This window comes from Phacochoerus africanus, chromosome 7 (assembly GCF_016906955.1).
Source record: "Phacochoerus africanus isolate WHEZ1 chromosome 7, ROS_Pafr_v1, whole genome shotgun sequence".
NCBI classification, from domain to species: domain Eukaryota; kingdom Metazoa; phylum Chordata; class Mammalia; order Artiodactyla; family Suidae; genus Phacochoerus; species Phacochoerus africanus.
This window is the reverse complement of record NC_062550.1, coordinates 91,258,843-91,279,644: the sequence shown is the minus strand read 5'-3', so window position 1 is coordinate 91,279,644 and position 20,802 is coordinate 91,258,843. Positions and strand designations below refer to the sequence as shown.

Genomic DNA, 20,802 nt, shown 5'->3' with positions numbered 1-20,802 from the left:
TTTGAGGAAATGATTAAGGAACATTAAATAAAGCTTTTAACCTAAGTAGCATAGGAAATCATTTTAAACTAGTTTAAAATTCTTTTTAAACTCAGGTTTCTTTTCATTTTAAAAGGAATATATTGCAAAAGTTAAATGGCAAGTAGAACCAAATGAAAAATTCCTTTTTTTTGTTCCCTGTCTCCAAGGCCCACTCCTTAGGAGCCTATATTAATAGTTCCTAGGTCCTGCTGTGGCATAATGGGATCAGCAGTGTCTCTGCAGCCCCAGGACACAGGTTCACTCCCAGCCCGGCATGGAGGGTTCAGGATCAGGCATTATTGCAGCTGCGGCATGGGTCACCCCTGGGGCTGGGGGCTCCCTGTGCTGCAGAGCGACAAAAAAAAAAAAAAAAAGGTCCTTGAATATCCTTTCAGAAAATTTAATGTGTGCATATACATCCTTGTATAGAAGTATATTATTTTATACCTTCCTCCCCCTTCAAAACGCCCCTTAATATCAGAATTTCTTCCTTTAGAACCTCACCCTAAATATCAGAACTTAGAGATCTCATTCTCTGCTAAAAAATTTTGCAAATTTAAGCTTTCTAGTGAGGATATATTCATTGGTGGCAAAACACAAAAAAAGCACGGGAATGAGAAACCAAAATTCATGGTCATGGTTGCATGGAGGGCAAGGTGGGCAGAGGAGGTACGTATGTGCATGACCAGCCCACTCCTCCGACAGAAGCTGCTAGATTTTGCATTTTCTCCCCCCCCAAAAAACCCCCTTGAACTTAGACCTAAAAGTTAGTAACGCTTTGACTTTGTTATGATGTTATGAGGATCTCCAAAAGATGTTTATATGTTATTTAAAATTAGAATCTCTTTTCCCTTGGTCTCCTGTTCCATTCTCCTGAGCTGCCTAACTCCTGACTTGGTTTCACGTCCTTCTTCTGGCTCTTAGTGGGTGTTTCCAACACCTGGAGCTTTCTACTCCTGTCTTGTTCTCCACGCCCAGGCAGACTCTGTTACAACCTCTCATACCCCCCATCTGCTCTTCTAAGAGTCCCCTGGTCCTTCCCCAAAATTACCTACTCTCCGCCAAGAGGCCTACAATCCCCTGCCCCTTTCTCTTTTAAGATCAAGAAAAACCAGAACGAATACCATCTTCATCCATTTGTTTCTCTCCTCAAAACTAACTCTTTACATGTCGGGGGCTGATATGGTATAATTTTGACTTACGAATAGTTTTTCCAAATACGTGAGTTTTTTTTTTTTTTGTCTTTTTGCCATTTCTTGGGCCGCTCCTGCGGCATATGGAGGTTCCCAGGCTAGGGGTCGAATCAGAGCTGGAGCCACTGGCCTACCCCACAGCCACAGCAACGCAGGATCTGAGCCACCTCTGCAACCTACACCACAGCTCACGGCAATGCTGGATCCTTAACCCACTGAGCAAGGACAGGGATTGAACCCGCAACCTCATGGTTTCTAGTCGGATTCGTTAACCACTGAGCCACGACGGGAACTCCCCAAATACATGAGTTATAAGTAAAGCACTGCTCCCCTGTTTCATTGAGTAGAAGCCTATCTGTACAATTCAAAAATGAGTCACAACTCATTCATTGCTACTCACAGTGATCCACCTTTGACTTAAGGCAATGCAAGCGTTGGTCAGGGTCATATCATAACTGCAAAGATGAAAAAATATTCAAGATTAAATTTTATTTAAAGGGACATGCTTTTGGATCAGTGCTGTTTGAAGGGGCAGAACATACTTAAATTTCAAAGTTCTTTGAAAATAAAGAACTCCAGGGTGATGGAAATAGGAAGTCTTCTACTTGACTTAAATATCACTGGTGTCAATCCAGATGGATCCCAAAGGAAGGAAACACTGGATTATTCTTTGGAGAGAAGGCCAAAACATCTCAGCAAAGACCAACACGTGCTGAAGGAGCTGGGACTGAGTTGGGCATGTTTAGTTTGCTGGACGGCAGGAGCAGGTCCAGGCTCTGAGAACAATATGGTAAACGCCACAGTCCTTGCTCTCGTGGATTTTACATTCCGTCATTCCAACCACCTAAAGATCCAGTAGATCGCTGAGCAACTGCTATGTGGCGAGCATTGCTCTAGATGATGGGGAAATAATAGCGTCACAGGACACCCTCGGGCGACTCTGAAATCAGGTGATTTTGCTCCTCTCTTTTCAGAAGAAAGCAGAATCAACAAAGTCTATTACACAAAGCAAGTTAACGCTAAGATTTGTGTGTTTTCAACTTAGATGACAAATCATACATTTTGCGGCCATGGAAGAGACCGTGTGGGTGTGTGCAGAATTCTTGTAAAATATCCCTTTGTCCATAAATCACGCTTGCGGGCTGTGAAAGGTTTCTTCTAGAGATCAGGGGTGTGCCTGCCCCAAGGGGCCCAAACTGAGGTACATTGCTGATTAGACGTTATCACTGAATTTGCTTCCAGAGACTTTGGGCCCTGGGAAGATAATAAAGGGGTCAAAGAAGCGACCTTCTTTGAATCAGCTGCCATTTCATCTTCATGAAGCAGTCGGGCTGCGGACAGAGCCTTTTCTGCTTTGCCTTCAAGGCAGTGGGATCAGAGGTCCCGGCCTGCTCAGGCAGTAAATCCCCTTGGACTAGAACACGACTTAGCACCCATTTCATATGAAAAAAAAAAAAAAAAAAAACCTTTGGCTGGTCTGTTTCTTGGTGCCTGCAACTTCCTTCTCATTATACAGAGAAAAAATAAAAAATTAAAAAAAAAATAAGGATTAGCCCGGGGCGAGGGCAAGGGCCTAAGAAAAGTGATGGGCGAACCAGGTAGGAGCCCTGTGTTCCTGTTGCTTCAGTGTGTGAAGGACAGAGACGTGAGAATCACACACATAAATCTCAGGTTCCGACTATGGCAAAGGCTGGGCGTGAAGGGGTGGAACACAGCTCCGAGGAACCCGAGATGGGAGGCTTGACCTGGTGGGCGAGGTCAAGGGATGCTTCCGTGAAGAAGCGGATCTTGGGCCGAGACGGGACCTAACTGGGGCGAGTACTCAGGGTGGAGGCTGCAGCACCAAGAAGTCAGTGTCCTCACGCGACGGCTGGCAAACGGGGCTTCAGGCTCCTGACGTGAGGACGGGTTTCGTTTCAAAGGCAGTACGAGGGAGGGTTTACACCTCCTAACCAGGGTTTGAATCTCAGCTCCCTACTTGCTGTGCCACCTTCGGCAAGACTCTGGACCCCGAGCTAAGCCTAAGGTGCCTCCTCTGGAAGCGGGGTTGGTCGCTTCCGACACGGTGGTAACGACGAAAGTGAGCCTTCTGGGTTAAGGTTTTCGAGGGAAGGGCGCTGTCTTACTCTTTTCCATACAGCTCGTCCTCCTCGTGCAGAAAGGAGACCCTCAAAAACCACCTGCAATGAGTGGAACTAATAATGTGCAGTGACCATGCCACTGTCATGGAAGTGAGTCTTTCGACCTCAGAGTTCAGAGTCTAACGCCCTAAGAATTCGACTCTCAGGGCAAACTAGTCAACAGCCTCAGGAAGGCATCAAAGCCTTTCAGCTATTTTGGGGAGCGCCAGGATTTAGGAGGATGCCAGGGAGAGCATTCGCAGGGCATTTCTTACTTGGGCTTCACAGGGGGCAGCCCGGGAGAGTAGAGCCAGGCGCTCCAGTCGACTTGATTGAGAAGATCAACCTGGGAACAGAAGGGACACCTCGTTTGCTGCAAAACAATCTTTGCTATTGAAAAAGAAATCGAAAACAGACTTTTCGGTCCTCAGGTCTATAATCCTGTCTACAGAGACATTTCATACAATTTCTAACGCTCTTTCCCGAAATAAACGTAATCAATAGCGCTCTGTTAACTACTTAAAATAGGAAAATTCAGCGCACACACAGCATTCATTTCCGCAACATCTCTTGCGGATTGCTTTGAAATGGGAAAGTTCTACACATTAGTGCATGTTGCTGAGGTCACATTTCAAGTAGGAAAACATTCAAGGAAAGATTGAGTCTGATATTCTAGACCAGTACTACTATGAAGTAATTCAAATCAGCTGAACAACTCGCCAGTAAATAAAGATATTTGGGGCAGGAAAAACAACAAAGCTTTTAAAACCCAACCTTATCTTTAAAGTGGGAATACAGGAACTCCTTCCAGTCATCGGTCGTTATGCTCTTGTAGGAAAATTTCTCGACATAAGCCTTTAAGAATCCTAGAAAAACCTCTGTGAGTTTTTAAAAAGAAGAAGAGAGAGAGAAAAAAAAGTCAATTAATGGAAAAGCAGCAACATATAAACGTAACACGCTTCTTGGTGCCTCTCACTGTACCAAAGCGTTAGAACATGCAGAGAGGAGGAAACCCATGAGGGTTTAAGAATAAAAGAATGTCAAAATGTTCAAAAACAGAGGCAGGACTTGAGCTGGACCTTGAAGAACACATGTAATTTGGTGGAAGCGAGAGGAGAAATCCTAATGAGAGGTAAGGGGATGATGCAAGACACAGAAAAGAAACACATGACACAAGTTCTAAAAGCAACGATCTTTGTATGACTAGAAAGGAGGAAAATCATATTGGCCAGACAGATGGATCCAGGGGAGGGGGGCCTTCAAAGTCCAAAGACAAAAGAGAGCACTTTTAAACATCCATCAACGGGGAAAGTTACATAGCCTCGGCACATCTGTATGATGAAATACTACGACAGCATTAAAAAGCGTGAGTTTGTAAGCTCTGACATGGAAGGATGTATATGAAACACTGGTGAATTAAAAAACGAATGTGGTGGGAGTTCCCGGCGTGGCTCAGTGGTTAACGAATCCGACTAGGAACGATGAGGTTGCGGGTTCGATCCCTGTCCTTGCTCAGTGGGTTCAGGATCCAGTGTTGCCGTGAGCTGTGGTGTAGGTTGCAGACGCGGCTCGGATCCTGCATTGCTGTGGCTCTGGTGTAGGCCAGTGGCTACAGCTCCGATTAGACCCCTAGCCTGGGAACCTCCATATGCTGCGGGAGTGGCCCAAGAAAATGGCAAAAAGACAAATAAAAATAAAAAATAAAAAACAAATGTGGAACAAATATATAGCCTGATCTGTTTTTTATAATTAAAATAACTTTTTATATAACTATATATATATAATTTATATGTGTTCATTTAAACTTAGAAAAAGATCTGGAGCCATACACACCAAACGGAGGGTCTCTCACCTACTACCCTCTAAACTTCCACACCATCAAAGTGTTTTCAACAAGCACATACTATTTTCCTAATTTTCAGATCCCGAAGAGTTATTTTTTTGTTATGCCGCATAATTTAGCACTCAGGGGTTATTTAAGATTTTAAGCAGAAAAGTAACATCAGAACATGGTACAGATCCCTTCAGCCGCTACAGAATGAACCGGTAGAAATAAATAATGGAGCAAAAACAATAGTTAAAAATTCTATTCCCCTCAAAGGGAAAAATCAGAAAATGCCAACCACTTGCCTGGTCCTCCAAGAAGCTGCTCAAGGTAAAAGAGTAAAGCAAAGCCCTTCTCGTAGGGAACTGAGGAATATGCGACGTCCGGGTCCACATTCGTCAGATCAACCACAAGCTTGGTGAAAGGGTGGGTCTCCCCAAAAGTCTTTACCTGCGAGACACAAAATCCGAGGAGGGTTCAAACATGAAGACTGGCTACCACCAGGCGAACAAGCGAGTGAGGAAGTGTTGGAGCACTCCATTGCCTAACTTTAGAGAATAGGGAATTTACACAAAGTTAGAGACTGGAAATGGTAGGATGTTCGCATACGTTTCTGGAAAGGCTAGTAGCGGAAGGTTCCGTGATATTTCTTGCCCAATAACAGGCTTTATTCTTACAAAAGATGAGAAAAAATGTGTCAACGCCTGGTCTGCAAATTCAGCTCTCAGAGGAGAGCACTTAAAAATGACATAAATGCACCAAATAAAATTCAAACAGTAACTGACTGACTCTACTCATTGCAAAGACCCATGGATCCTACTAGTCAGGAAAGGACTTGACAAGGACAAAGACTAACGTGTTAACAGTGGACCATCACCCAGGATCTGCTTGACCGCCCCCCCCGCCCAACAATGCCTTTCTTGTTGCTACTTGGTGATGCTGCTTTCCCAGCTGAGTTTGGAACACCTACACAACGTGGGAGGGATGCTTTTAAAAGTATGACTCATTTACCGAGTTCTGCAGTTCTCCCCATCCTCCCAAAGCATGAAAATGTCTGAACTTTTCACCAAACAATCGTCCACAAATGTGGCGTTCCAAGTACACGGTATGCCCTTCATTTAACCTGAAAAAAAAATGTAAGAAATAAAAACACTGATACAGCTGAGAGAAAAAGGCATTTGAATCAACACGACAGCTTCTGTTTGGCGTATCCACAGAGCAAAGCAATTGTAAAGCACGAATACTCCAGTCTAAGCGGACTGCTTAGGTTGCTTCCTTGCCTTTGATTCAGAAGCCCAGCCCAGAGCATGGCAGCAGGGGAAATTAAGCCATGGTTTCCTGTGTTCGTGGATTCAAATGTTACCGTGCCGGGAACTAAACATAGCAAGTATCAATGGAAAATCTCCATTCTACCTGACGTTGCGACAAGTATGACCCCATTAAAAAAAAATGCCCGTCTATCAAAGAGATGATGACAAAGAAAAACAAGATGTACACAGGTACAGAGTGGTGGAAGATAAGAAGTTAATTAATAACAAGAACCAACAAAGAAACAGTACATCTTACCAAAAGTGATCCCAAGTTTTGTTGGTCACCAGATTTCCCGTCCAACTATGAGAGATTTCATGTGCAATAACCTAAAGGAAATAGTGGAAGTGACTGGTGGTGAAACTGATGATCTCAACCTCAAATAACTCATTATCTAAGCATTCTAGTTTTCCTAGTTCCACATTTAATTTTTTTAAAGATTGGTTGAGATATTCAGGAATTCCATAATTTAGCAAAAAAAAAAAAAAATCACAATTTAGCAAACAATTTAAAAAGTATAAAAAGTATAGCATAGTTAAAATAATTAGACACAAAATACTATTATTTAAAAGATATTATATGGGGAGTTCCCATTGTGGCGCAGTGGTTAACGAATCCTACTAGGAACCAAGAGGTTGAAGGTTCGATCCCTGGCCTTGTTTAGTGGGTTAAGGATCCGGCGTTGCCGTGAGCTGTAGTGTAGGTTGCAGATGCGGCTTGGATCCCTCGTTGCTGTGGCTGTGGCGTAGGCTGGTGGCTACAGCTCCAATTCGACCCTTAGCCTGGGATCCTCCGTATGCCATGGGTGTGGCCCTAGAAAAGGCAAAAAGACAAAAAAAAATATGGTACATCACTCCATTAAAAACATTTCGTAAATGGAGTTCCCATTGTGGCTCAGTGGTAACAAACCCAACTAGTATCCATGAGGACGTGGGTTTAATCCCTGGCCTTGCTCAGTGGGTTGAGGACCTGGCACTGCTGTGAGCTTTGATGTAGGTCGCAGACATGGCTGGGATCTGGTGGTGCTGTGGCTGTGGCATAGGCTGGCAGCTGCAGCTCCAATTTAACCCCTAGTCTAGGATCTTCCACATGCTGAGGAGCTGCCCTAAAAAGACAAAAAAAAAAAAATGCATAGACATAAGAAGAGATTAAACCATAAACTGTCCTTAAATCCATTAAATCTAATTGATAATGTAATAACGTCTCGCCACAAGAATCTCCAAGTTCTCTTATAACCATGTCTTCAATATAATACAATGGATATTTTAAAATCAGTTGACTTAATAATCTCTTAAGGGTAAAACTATGATAATAAAGTGTAACTTACATTAGAGAGAGACTTGTCACCTGCCTACAAAAGAAGAAAGTTACCTTAGTATTTCAGTAATCAGAGTATAGATTGCCCCTAAAAGACTGCCTATGTCAAGACGTAGTATTCTGGCACTTGTGGTCCACTGTGTGTCCTCCTTACTCCAAAGAGTTCAAAAGGGACATGAATGGATGAAATGAAACAGCAAGAGAGGACTAAAAGACAGCATCATTCTTCCTCTCCCTATTCTTGGGACTTGTTCCAGTACTGGAAGAGCAAGTGTCCTTGGCTCGAACTTCCAGAAAGCGTATTTCCTCTTCCCATTCTTCATATCCACTCCTGTTTATCCTTACGTACTTTTCTGCTCTTTGTTACCAGCAGGATAGTTAAGAAAAGTCTGGAGTAGCCTATGTCTCCAATGGGGTGCTTTGGTTTATTTATTTACTTCTAATCCATTACTCACCTGGTTCTAGGAAGGATGTGAAGCAGCCGACAGAGGCAGAAAAAATACAGCTACCCAGTGGGCTAATCTTTGCCTGGTCATGGTAAACTGAGTTGTGTTTGTGTTTCGCCAGGATCTATATGCCAAGTGTAAACGCTAGAGTTTCTCTGTCTGGATACATAATTCATCAATGGATTGTGACACAACACCCCTCCCCCAGCACCCCCAAATGCCTGAACAACTGGTGAAGAAAACGGGTTCCCCGTAGGCTTTGAACCTATCATGTTAATTTCTCATTTTAATTTTATTTTGGCGGCAAGACTATTTTCTTCCAACTATCTCCAACTCTCATCATTGTATAAAAGTGAATATTCTGTAAATCAGGTGAACTTTCATTGGCACTAATGTCTAGGACACACCACGGAGAATTTATTCTCTTTTTACTGCTGAAAAAATGACCCAAAGGGCCAAATTATTTTCTTTAGACATATGAGATGATAATACCACAATAAGCAATACATTCAGAAACAAAGGGTACATAAATAAGAGAAAAGATGTTCTAGAATATATTCTTAGGAGTCTACGGTTCTTCACATCTAGGCTTATGTTTGGGGACAAGTCAACTTTAAATGAAGAAATCTTTACACTTACCAGCAGAGTAGGAGTTACAAAAGTGAGGCAAGGATTTTCCATGCCACCGTAAGGGAAGGATGGTGGCAGGACCAATAGGTCATACTGACCCCAAACATAGGGGCCTCCTAGATCTTCTGCAATTTTAAGCATGGATTCAGTCTGGAAAATTAATGCAGATATATTTACATGTCTTCATTACGGCCATAATTTCTTAAAAGTGTACTTTGCTTTCTATGAAGGCTATCAGTTAATGTTTATTTTAAATGAAAATGATTCCAAAAAATTCATCAACCGCAAATGCACATAAGATATATTATTCGATTCTTTTATCCCATTATTTGAAAACATCACATTTCATATTCAAACTCTTAAATCTCTGGTCTCCCACAATTATTGCAAGGGGCAACTTTATGACCAACCTCGGAAAATTCGTAAGCACACTTTTCCACCTGCTCTTTCTCAGACCACACCAACGTTCTTGGGCCAATTTGCCTGCAAAATGAAAAGGCTCGATCAAAACGAAATTCAAGGCAAATTACTCACCTGGTTCTGGGAAAGATTTAAATATTATACCCAAATCCTTCCAGAAGGCGTGTGCCTTACCCTGTGCTTATGGGGAGGTGGTGGGGCTAAATGGCTTCTCGGAGGTACTGACCTCCTGCTGTACCCGCATCATAAATCTGCCTCTCTGCACGTCTGGCCAAGTGAAAACTGAGATGTGACACGCCCCCCAAGGTTAGCTTACTGGCTCTGCTAAGACCTTTATGGATCTTACAGCCAGAGAAACCCAATCGTGGCCTAGTAAGAGAGTATTCCAGAACAGGGGTCATGTAAACTCTGTTATGCACTTCGAGGGTAAACACTTTTATAAAAGAAGAAACAAACAGAACAAGAAGGAAATCCCGTCCCAAGATATAACGTGGAAGAAACTTGAGGACATTATGCAGAGTGAAATATGCCAGTTACAAAAGGACAAGGTAGCGAAAGCAGTCAAATTCAGAGAAAAAGGAAGTAGAACAGCGGATACTAGCAGCTGGAGGGAGGTGGAAATGGGAGCTGTTGTTTAAGTGGCACCCAGTTTCTGTTTTCTAAGATGAAAAAGTCCTGGAGGAGTGCCCGTTGTGGCGCAGCAGAAATGAATCTGACTAGTAAGCATGAGGTTGTGGGTTTGATCCCTGGTCTTGTTCAGTGGGTCGGGGATCTGGCCTCGCCCTGAGCTGTGGTGTGGGTCAGCAGCTGCCGCTCCGATTCGACCCCTAGCCTGGGAACCTCCAAACACTGCAGGTGCGCCCTAAGAAGCAAAAAAAAAAAAAAAAGAAAAAAAAAAAGAAAAAGTTCTGGAGCTATTATTTCACAATGAGGTGAATATACTTAACACTAGTGACTATTGAACTATACATTTAAAAAATGGTTTAAGATGGTCAATTTTGTCTTTTTTTTTTTTCTGTAAATTTCATTTTGGGGTTCCCATCATGGCTCAGTGGTCAATGAACCCGACTAGGAACGATGAGGTTGCGGGTTCCATCCCTGGCCTTGCTCAGTGGGTTAAGGATCTGGCGTTGCTGTAGCTGTGGTGTAGGTCAGCAGCTGTAGCTCTGATTTGACCCCTAGCCTGAGAACCCCCATATGCTGTGAGTACGGCCCTAAAAAAGCAAAAAAAAAAAAAAATTTATCTTAAAAATTGTATGCAGTGCCAAACCCTAAGACTTTGCCTTGATATCCTACCCCTGAGAGGCAGTGGATTATAGGGAAGTGTTTTTCAAACTTTAATTTGTATACCAATTATCTAGGGAGCTTGTTCAAATACCAGTTTTGATTTAGTAGGTCTGGGATAGGACCCAAGGATTTGCATTTCTGTCCAGCTCCCAGGTGATGCCAAAGCCACTGGTCTGTAGACCAGTGAGGAGAAGCGGTGACCAGTGGCTCCCAACATAAATGGATGAGAGCCACAAATGGGAGCCACACGTGCAACTGTAAACTGTCTAGTGGCCACATTTTTTAAGAGAGGCAACATGAAGCAAATGAAATTAATTCTAATATATTTTGTGTAACCCAATATATCTAAAATACTATCATTTCAATACGTACTCGGCATAAAGGATTATTAGTGAAATATTTTGCCTGCTTTTCTTTCATATCAAGTCTTTCGAATTCAGCATGTGTTTTACGCTTACTGAGTATCTCAAGCCTCATGTGTTTCGAGGCAGCCACTCTAGATAGCGGAGCATAGGCGCTAACGTTAGATGGGTTAGGAGTGCGTCCTGGCTCTGACATTTCCTAGCACTGTGACTCTGAGCTGGTTATTTAAACATACTGAGCATCTGGAGTTCCCTTGTGGCGCAGTGGAAACGAACCCGACTAGGCACCATGAGGTTGTGGGTTCGATCCCTGGCCCTCGCTCAGTGGGTTAAGGATCCAGCGTTGCCATGAGCTGTGGTGTAGGTCACAGACGAGGCTCGGATCAGATCTGGTATTGCTGTGGCTGTGGTGTAGGCCGCTGTAGCTGTGATTCAACACCCTAGCCTGGGAACTTCCATAGGCTGAGGGTGCAGCCCTAAAAAGACAAAAAAAAAAAAAAAATCCATACTGAACACCAATTTCTTTACTGGTAAAATGAGAAAAAAAAAAAAATTGTATCCATTCCACAGAGTTGTGAGGATTCAACGGGATAATGCATTGGGGCTGGTACCTAAATGACACCTGATCATTGCTGCTGGGGCCACTGTCATCATTGTCACGCAGTGAGGGCCTCCCACAGGCCAGGCCTAACACATGTTTTGTGAGGATTAACATATGTCAGGTCTATTAATCCTCACAAAACTCCCTCGAAGTACATACGATGATTCCTCGTTTTCCGGGGAAGGAGATAGTCTCTGAGAGGTGAGCTGCCCGAGGAGTCGTTGGTTAACTGCTGGAGCTACAACCTGAGTTTGATTGAGTTCGCTGACTTGCTCGCTATGCCCACATTTTGGGCAATCTGAAGAATGGGACTGCTACAGCCTTTCTTAATTTTCAGTTGTTTGAAATAAGAACAATCAAGAGAGGGAAGTTCCCGTCGTGGCTCAGCGGTTAACAAATCTGACTAGCATCCATGAGGACACAGACTCAATCCCTGGCCTTACTCAGTGGGTTAAGGATCTGGTGTTGCCCTGAGCTGTGGTGTAGGTCGCAGACACGGCTCAGATCCAGTGTGGCTGTGGCTGTGGCTGTGGCCAGTAGCTTCAGCTCCGGTTTGACCCCTAGCCTGGGAACCTCTATGTGCCATAAGTATGGCCCTAAAAAGCAAAAAACAAACAAACAAAAAAACAAAAAAAACCCAAGAGGTTAAGAAAGAAGGGCACTCTGGCTGCTGGTAAAATCTTCATAAATATCTTGTATTTCTGTAATATTTACAGGCTTCCAAGTGTTTTCAAATTGTTGATTGCATTTGTTTCCCATAGCCACCCAATGAGGTAGGAAGGGGTGGTAGTGTAATTTCAAGGACGGGGAAATGGAGGTTAGGAGAAGTGACGCGTTCAAACTTCTTTTAGGCTCCAGATCTCTAACTAAAGGTAAGAGCCTGCTTGTTCTCCAATACTTGGAAAATCTAAGGGGTGACTGGTACAGATTCGATTTGAAGGTTTCTAGAGTCAGCTTGCTACCTTGAGAAACACACGAATGGTCTACCAGTTAGTCCTGACAGAGGTTCAAGGCACCGAAGGCTTAATCTTTTCATAAACCTCCAACTTCATTCAAAAGCTCACCTGCTTTCTAAGGCTCCAACGACTAAAGCAATCAAGTAGCAGGGGATCGGAACCTAAAGGGGCAAACAAAACACACACAGCATGCTTGAATCAGTGTTTAAAAACGTTACAGGATAAGATATTTTGTAATCAAAAGTAAGTAAATTCCCTTTCAAATTTCTAAACATTAGTGTAGATTACTTTCCTCTTATACTTCTCAAATCTTTCTCATTTTTGAGGGTCAAATAGTTTAAAATTGTGAAGTAAAAACATTTCAAAACGTCTATTTCTCTTTTATCGCAGTAGGAAGGAAAACTTCTGAAATGTGAAAAACATGATTGCACAGAGTATTTACAAGGTCCATTTTCAGCATTTCACAAAAATTAACACGTAAGAAGGCAACTGTGTTTTTCTCTTATGTGTGCTGTCATTTTCTCTTGAATTAAAAACATGTTTTAATTCAAAAAACCACTCCTGGAAGTTCCCGTCGTGGCACAGTGGTTAACGAATCCGACTAGGAACCACGAGGTTGCGGGTGTGGTCCCTGGCCTTGCTCAGTGGGTTAAGGACCTAGTGTTGCCATGAGCTGTGGTGTAGGTTGCAGACGCGGCTCGGATCCCGCGTTGCTGTGGCTGTGGTGTAGGCCAGCAGCTACAGCTCTGATCTGACCCCTAGCCTGGGATCCTCCGTTTGCCATGGGTGTGGCCCTAGAAAAGGCAAAAAGACAAAAACAAAACAAAACAAAACAAAAAAACCACTCCTGGTATATTCGAGAGACATACAAAATAACCCAGCAGTCAAAAGGATGCTGAAGGTCTGGGAGCTTCGACTCCGGGAAACTAGGGTGGGGGTAAAACTGTCCACAGTGGCACAATTACAGGTTCTGTTAAGGAGGATGATTTAAAAAGCATAAACATACAGACATACTATGATTTAAGGTCAAAGATACAAGTCAAATTACCAGCTACATGGGAATTTTAACTGAAAGGACTGCCACAGATTGCTATTCAGCCTAAGACAGCTCTTCCACTTGTAAATACTACACCACCACATGCCCACGCGCTGGAACTAGCGCAGGTCAGCCTGTAACTTAGAAACAGGAAGCCTGCCACTGACGGGATGGGGGGAACGGATCATTTTCCATCACTCACGATGCCTCTCCAGCAACCTCTTTCTTCAATACTGATGCTGGGAGCGGAACCAGGTATTTCGAAAACACAAAAGAAAAAGAAATGCAAAGAACAAAAAGCAGAAGCTGCTTTCTAAATTCTGAATCATTGGAGCTGCTGCTGTGGGACAGTGGGTTAAGAACCTGACTGCAATGGCTCAGGTTGCTGTGGAGGTTTGGGTTCCATCCCCAGCCCAGCACAGTGGGTTAAAGGATCCAGTGTTGTCGTGGCTGTGTCCTGGATGCAATCCCTGGCCCAGGAACTTCCATTTGCCGTGGGTGCGGCCATACAATTAAAACAAACAAAAATTCGGAAGTACTTGAAAAGCCATTTTAGTCTCCGGATGGGTAAAAGCTACTTGTAGTTCACCAACAACTAAAACACACATTTACACGCTAAGATCTTACTTTTTGGCTGAATCTGTATATTTTCCTGCTCGAGTCTTCTGGGTCGGGCGCTTCTCCATCACGAATGGCACTCATAAGTGCCACCAGTTCTTTAGGGACAGACACCTAATTGAGAGGAAGAGTCATTGCCAGTTAGAAATAAAAGGTTCTATGTAAAATAACTCTTTCCCCCCTTGTTGACTATTGATACAACAGACTATGAACTCAATACATTCGTATTTCTCAAGTTTTATAAAGAGAATTAGCAATATGTAAAACTGGCTTCTTTAAAAGTGTATGTGAAACATCCATCCATCCATATTAAGAGCATTTAGTAGAAACTGATGAAAATCCCAGCTCCTCCACTTACTAACTGCATGGACCTGGGCATCTAATCCCTGAGCCTCAGTTTCCCCATCAAATGAGGATCATACTTCATAGGAATGTTGCAAGGAATAAATAATACAAATGAAGAGCCCAGCGCCAAGGCTAGCACAGACAGCCACCACCCGTGCACCCTCCACACCTCCAGAAGAGACTCAAAAGGATGCTATGCTCCCTTTACAACAGAGAATACAATTCTGAGCAATTTTATTTTTTAATTTTTTTTGTCTTTGTCTTTTTTGAGGGCTGCACCTTCGGCATATGGAGGTTCCCAGGCTAGGGGTCAAATCAGAGCTATAGCTGCTGGCCTACACCACAGCCACAGCAATGCCAGATCCAAGCCATGTCTGCAACCTACACCACAGCTCACGGCAAGGCTGGATCCTTAACCCACTGAGCGAGGTCAGAGATGGAACTTGCAACCTCATGGTTACTAGTGGGATTTGTTTCTGCCGTGCCACGACAGTCACTCCCAATTTTGTATTTAAAACATAAGCCTGGCGTTACAAAGTCTACTTTTTAAGGGTCATGAGTATGAGGAACTTAAACTTCTTGCTGAGAGATGTGAAATAATTTCCTCTGGAAATCTGTATGGGAAAGATCCTTACGGGGCAAACCATATGGTCACTTAAACATGGACACTAGCTCCAAGATTCTGAAAGTTTTACTTCTAATGAATGCTGATTAAAGGACCATCCCCTGAGCATTGATGATTTAGCGAGCATCCATGCCCACAGTGCTAGGCCCCCATGTTCTTTCTGCATGGCCCAGTCCTCAAATCTATTACTGAGATGGGCTCCAGAACCAGTGCTGCAGCAACCATAGATGCTGGAGCTAAAAAGCATTCAGAAATAATCTGGTTCCGCTTCCTCCATTCATTTAGGCAGTGATATGTTACACAAATGAGATAACTGAGGTCGTGAGGTTATAAGACTTGCCAAGGTCATGCGGTTATTAAGTGGTGGGAAAGAGTCCAGAACATGGGATTCGTGGCTTCCAAGTGTGGTTTTCTACAGCACTATGCTAGGGGTGGTTTGGTTGTGAGGAGATCTCGGAATCAAGAAGGCCCCATAAATATAGGTTGATCCTCAGTTCTATTTGCTTGTAAGTTTAGCCTCTGGGATTGTATTTATTTATTAATTATAGTTCACCCTTTCCTATGGGATTAGCAGGACCTACAGCAAGAATAAGTTGGAAAAGTATACAGAGAAGCCTGCAATATATGCCCATTAGGATACCTAGATAGATATTGCATTTATAGAAACTTTATGCCTACAAAAGCCAGTTGTTTCAAGTTAAAAAGAGTTGTCCCCAAATTCTTGTCTTCAGGTCCAGAATTCTGAATTCCTTTTAAAATCAAAATGATACTCACTTCCTTTTTTTTAACACTTATATTTGAAACTGCCCTTAAAACGGAGGTCTATAGCCTCTTTTTTTACATATTTCAGGTAGAATTTAACTAAGCAAAATACCTCTAGCTATAAAATTCTGTTATTACCTCTGCTTATCATTTATACCACATTTACTTATATGGATCATTTGGGAAAGATATCCCATGTTCATGGATTGCAAGAATTAATATTGTTAAAATGTCCATACCATCCAAACCAATCTAGAGATTCAATGTAATCCCTATCAGAATACCTGTTGGATCATTTAATTCAGATAATAATTGCAGTGATATTTACCTCTGCACTGTAGGTTAATTTCACAGAAGGAGTGTCCTGGCAAGGAAGAATTGCTCTGCAGTGGATGGCCTAGGAGGGGGAGTAGAACAAAAGAAACCCCTATTTCCTTGTCTCATAAATCAAGTCATTAAGAAACCATTAAAATTGAAGCATTGTTCTTAGACATTCTTTTTAAAAATAAAATGTCTCATATTTCTTCAATTCTTTTAAAGTAGCAAAAGCAGATCTGTGGACAAAGAAATCTGATTTTGCATTTTAACAGTCCATGAAGCAATATTAAGCAATGACTTCTAAGTAACAGTAGTGTCTAGTGAGGAGCTGTTAGGAACCCTGAGAAAAAAGGGCTCTCCGGTGAGGTAACTTTGAGAACCATGGCCTATTACATCCCTGTCTGGAAGAGTCACTAGGAACATTAGCTTCTGGAGGCTCTGGAAGACCTGCAATAAAGAAACCTGTGTGAATTCTCATACTTATATCAACATGAAACACATTTTTCTCTGGTTAATTATTAATATCTAAATTGGTGCCAGTGGTCTGAAGAATACTTGGTAAATGTTGCTAGAATCTTGACGTTTTGATCTTGTAGCAAACTTTCAAAGGAAACACTAGGGAGACAAGGAGGGAGAAAGAAAAGTCTCAACACCATCTAGACATATTCATTCACATTATATGTAAAGCGTTTCTTTGCTGACACATCAATCTGTCATAAACACTGGTTCCATCGAGAAGATGACTAGAGTAGCTATGATTTTATATCCTGACCTATTTACAGATAAGTCTGCATCTATTGGTGGTGAGCAAGGAATCCTAGCTTCACTGAGACAGTCTACTGAGCTTAAAGGAACAGTGATACTAGCATCTCTTTCTGAAGTTGTTATCAGGTATAGTTCATGCCTCTGCAAACTTCCTTCAGCTCTTTCCACTTCGGATCTCCAAAGACATGGGATCTCAAATGACCTCTAGATGGATTAACTAGAACCAGAAGAGCCACTTGCTTCTCTCTCCCAAAACAAGGTTCTAAGACCATGCCTCTAGAGTTTCTTCATGGTCCCTGGTCATGTGACTCAGCAATGCCCAGGGGGTTATATGTATTTCATTGGATAAAACCAAATCTAGGAAAACATGTGTGCAGAACAGCCATAAGCAAACTGATCAAACAAAATCATGGCTACATGCTTCCTATCAACTGCAATCATTTCTTAATTTAACTGAAATCTCTTTCCTCTATTTCAAAAACTATTTCCAATGAGAAATAGAATGAGATGTTCAAAATTCACATTCTTAAGACTCACAAGTCTTGCAATTCTTGCCAAGTTTAGTTTATGGACATTCCATAAGTATTACTGATGAAAATCAGATAAGAGACAGAGAGTGCATGATCAGTACATTCTTGCTTAGAATGTGGTATTGCTTCCAGATTAGTGAATTCTGGGTTTCTTAGATTTAAAAGACCATTTCACTTGGCAACAGAGAGCAAATATGTCTAATTCATTTCGACAGATTTGCTTTCAAATGTGAATCTACCATAATATCTATCACACAGGAATAATAAAAGGATTAAATATGCAAAGTACCTAACACAATGCTTGGAAATATAGTCAGTGTTTAATGAAGTGAGTTCCTTTCATTGCAAACTATTTGATTACTAAAAGAACTGACTTTTTTCTTTTACAAAAGAGTTTGATAGCTTTTTATCTTTGTGACAGATTATCTCTAATTATGTGGTTATTTATTCTTAGTTTTTAAACAGAAAACAGATCTAGTTTAAATCATATCATTTAAAGGCACACTCAATACATTTACATGATATATACAGTTGTAAATGTACTAGAAACATCCAGAAAGGCTACACACCAACTCAGTGGTTACCTTTGAGCAATGGTGTCTAAAGATTAGGAAATCTGATCTTTCACTTTCTCTTTACTGTTAGCAGTTTTCATAACAAGTGTATATTTTGTTTTATGATTGTTTTCCTTTCGTTTTATGACCATTTATTGAGTGCCCACTCTATGCCAAGTTCTATGCCAGGGACTGAGGGTATGAATATGAAATTGACCCAGACAGTCCAATCTAGGTAGACATGTTTTCAAATTAAAGGAAGTTTCTTTTTAAAAGTAATATTCAAATGTGTTAATAAGTGAGCAATGTAAATGAAAATATATGGAGTTTTTATAACATAAGATAAAATAAAAATTCTTGCTCAGGTAAGACCTATGTAACCATATGACCACGGTCCACTTTGCCTCATTCAGCTGCATGAGGTGGGAATAATAAGGTAATTCCAAGTCTTTTTACCTGGCACTGACTAAAGAGATAGGGGTGTTCCTTCCCAGAAGTTTGTTCAGGAGTGAGCCACTGAAGAGCAGAAGATTTTGGAGACGTCTCAAAGAAATTTCTATAACAATTTCTTGATTTCTGGATGAAGGGAACAAAGGCATGAGTAGAGTATAATTCAATCTAACATCTGAATTCATAATTCATGCACCAATAATATAAATAATATTTTACAAGCTCTCATTACCAATTGAGAGTACCTTCTAGGCATGTTAGCAAGGCGGTGGGTCCTTTTCCCTACATGGTAACTGCTTATGACGATGTAATAGGAACTAGTATCAGCTGAATACCTCACTTTTTTTTTTTTTTCTGTGATATCATTTACTCTTTTACAGTAGTGGGAAAGTAGAAGAAATGATTTTGAAACTTCAACTGCCACCCCGGTGGGTGCCAGGACGAAACATCGGGGAGTGCTAGTCTGCAAACTAGTTACTGGACAAGGTAAGTTAAGAACGTGGGAGTAAAGTTTTAGTCTGTTGAACCTAATGATAAGAAATACATTCTGTGGAGTTCCCGCTATGTCGCCGTGGGTTAAGAAGCCAACTACAGCAGCTCAGGCCGATGCAGAGGAGCCGGTTCAATGCTCAGCCTCGTGCAGTGGGTTAAAGGATCTGGCGTTGCCGCGGCTGTGGTGTAAGTTGCAGCTGTGGCTTGGATTCAGTCCCTGGCCCAGGAAATTCCATGTGCCACAGGTACAGCCATAAAAAAAAAAAAAGTGCTGTATTTAATCTCTTCTTCCTAGTAATTCAATTTTTTATTGCCTTTTACAATGTGGCAGATTGGAATGAACAAAAACTGGTCCTTCCCCCAGGTAGATCGAGCAGCACTGTTGATCAGGAACTAGCAAGAGCCGTGGAGACCAGCGGTCGTGCTTGTGTTTGAATTCTAACTACCACTGACTGGTGCTGTGAATTTGGGCAGCTTATTTGAACTCCCTTTGCTACAGTTGTTTCACTGTAGAATATGGCTAATGACATATCTCACAAATTACGTGTCTTTCCTTTTTTTTTTTTTTCCTTAAATGGGAAGAGCAGGCATGAAAATACTGGCCACTGACAGACAGGTGGGGGCAGACTGACCTTATTCTAGGTCAATGGTTTTCCCCCTTTCTTTCTCTCCCCAGTATATCAAGGTGTGGGGGTAGACTCTGAAAATGACAATTCCGGCTTAAATTAATTACTTATTTCTCTGAGGTTCCCTTTGCTCATCTATAAAATGTAGATCATACCACAGTGGGTTACTATAAGGATTTGATGAAAGAATACATGTAAAGCCCTTATATCAGGATTGGTATGTAGAAATGGTTTTATGTTTGTCATTGCTGTTATTCTATCAATAAAAGTGGCTGGCCTCGGGGGAGGAGGTGAAAACTGTGCAGCTTGTAAAAGCCTCCCGGGTGATCCTGAAATGCCTCCTTCAGACAGCACGTTCTCACCATCACCCGAGATATTCGTAAAACAATGAGCAACGAAGTAACAGTTCTTGAAAGTCCTATTCTTGAGTATTGCACAGAATGAATTTCTTCAGCATCTTAGGAACATGTCATTTTCAGTATAAGCGTCAGTCTACCACATACACACAGGTAAAAATAGAGAATGAAAAAAGTCTCAATTAAATGCAAACATAGAGAGACGGAATAACCTTCGTACTTGCACAGAGCAATAGGAAGCGAGATCTCCATGGGGGATCCTTTGTAGCTTTGTCTTTCTCCGAGGGTGTATTTGACTTCTTGTCCGTTGACGACCACTTTTTCTATTGTAAGGTCCTTTGTATCCAGAGTCTAGAATTAAATTAATATTTTTACATGATAAGAAAATCATTTTATGTCCCAGGGAAAATTCTATTAGTTAGAGGCTGGCTTCAATGATTGCAGAGTAGAACTAGCTGCTTAGGGAGAGTCAGAGACACAGTGAAATACAGGAATTCAAGGAGTTGAAAGGTCGCACAGGTCCCAATTCATGGGACTCTATGAAGGGTCCAAAACATTGGGGGTTCTAAGAGTTACGTGTATGTTTTGTTAGGTAATTCTGGGATAGTCACACAAATGTCTGGCTCTAAGTAAAAGTCAGATCTAAATTGAAATGCCTCAGCTTCTGTCTCCCAAGACGTCTCTGCTACGAAGAAAATTCATTTGGGAGAACATATCTACTTGCCAAGGCAGATTAGGGACAGATGCTCTGGGCAGGAAGTGCCCAAAGCAAGTGCCTGAGTATTTTCCATCCCAAGAATCTTCTATCTGAGCCCTAGAAACCATACCCTTTCATTAAC

At 41.9% G+C, this 20,802-nt stretch overlaps 1 protein-coding gene across 1 annotated transcript in view; it reads right to left on the bottom strand.

Annotated features, from left to right (window-relative positions):
* LTA4H (leukotriene A4 hydrolase) overlaps window positions 1-20,802 on the bottom strand; it is a 31,795-nt gene that overhangs the window by 4,890 nt on the left and 6,103 nt on the right. Inside the window, 15 exon segments of the mRNA XM_047788238.1 lie at window positions 1,615-1,669; window positions 3,610-3,680; window positions 4,109-4,212; window positions 5,465-5,609; window positions 6,171-6,282; window positions 6,726-6,796; window positions 7,795-7,818; window positions 8,870-9,010; window positions 9,271-9,343; window positions 12,595-12,647; window positions 14,150-14,254; window positions 16,201-16,269; window positions 18,496-18,590; window positions 18,593-18,615; window positions 20,184-20,314. Of these exon segments, the coding sequence (XP_047644194.1) occupies window positions 1,615-1,669; window positions 3,610-3,680; window positions 4,109-4,212; window positions 5,465-5,609; window positions 6,171-6,282; window positions 6,726-6,796; window positions 7,795-7,818; window positions 8,870-9,010; window positions 9,271-9,343; window positions 12,595-12,647; window positions 14,150-14,254; window positions 16,201-16,269; window positions 18,496-18,590; window positions 18,593-18,615; window positions 20,184-20,314 (1,272 nt within the window).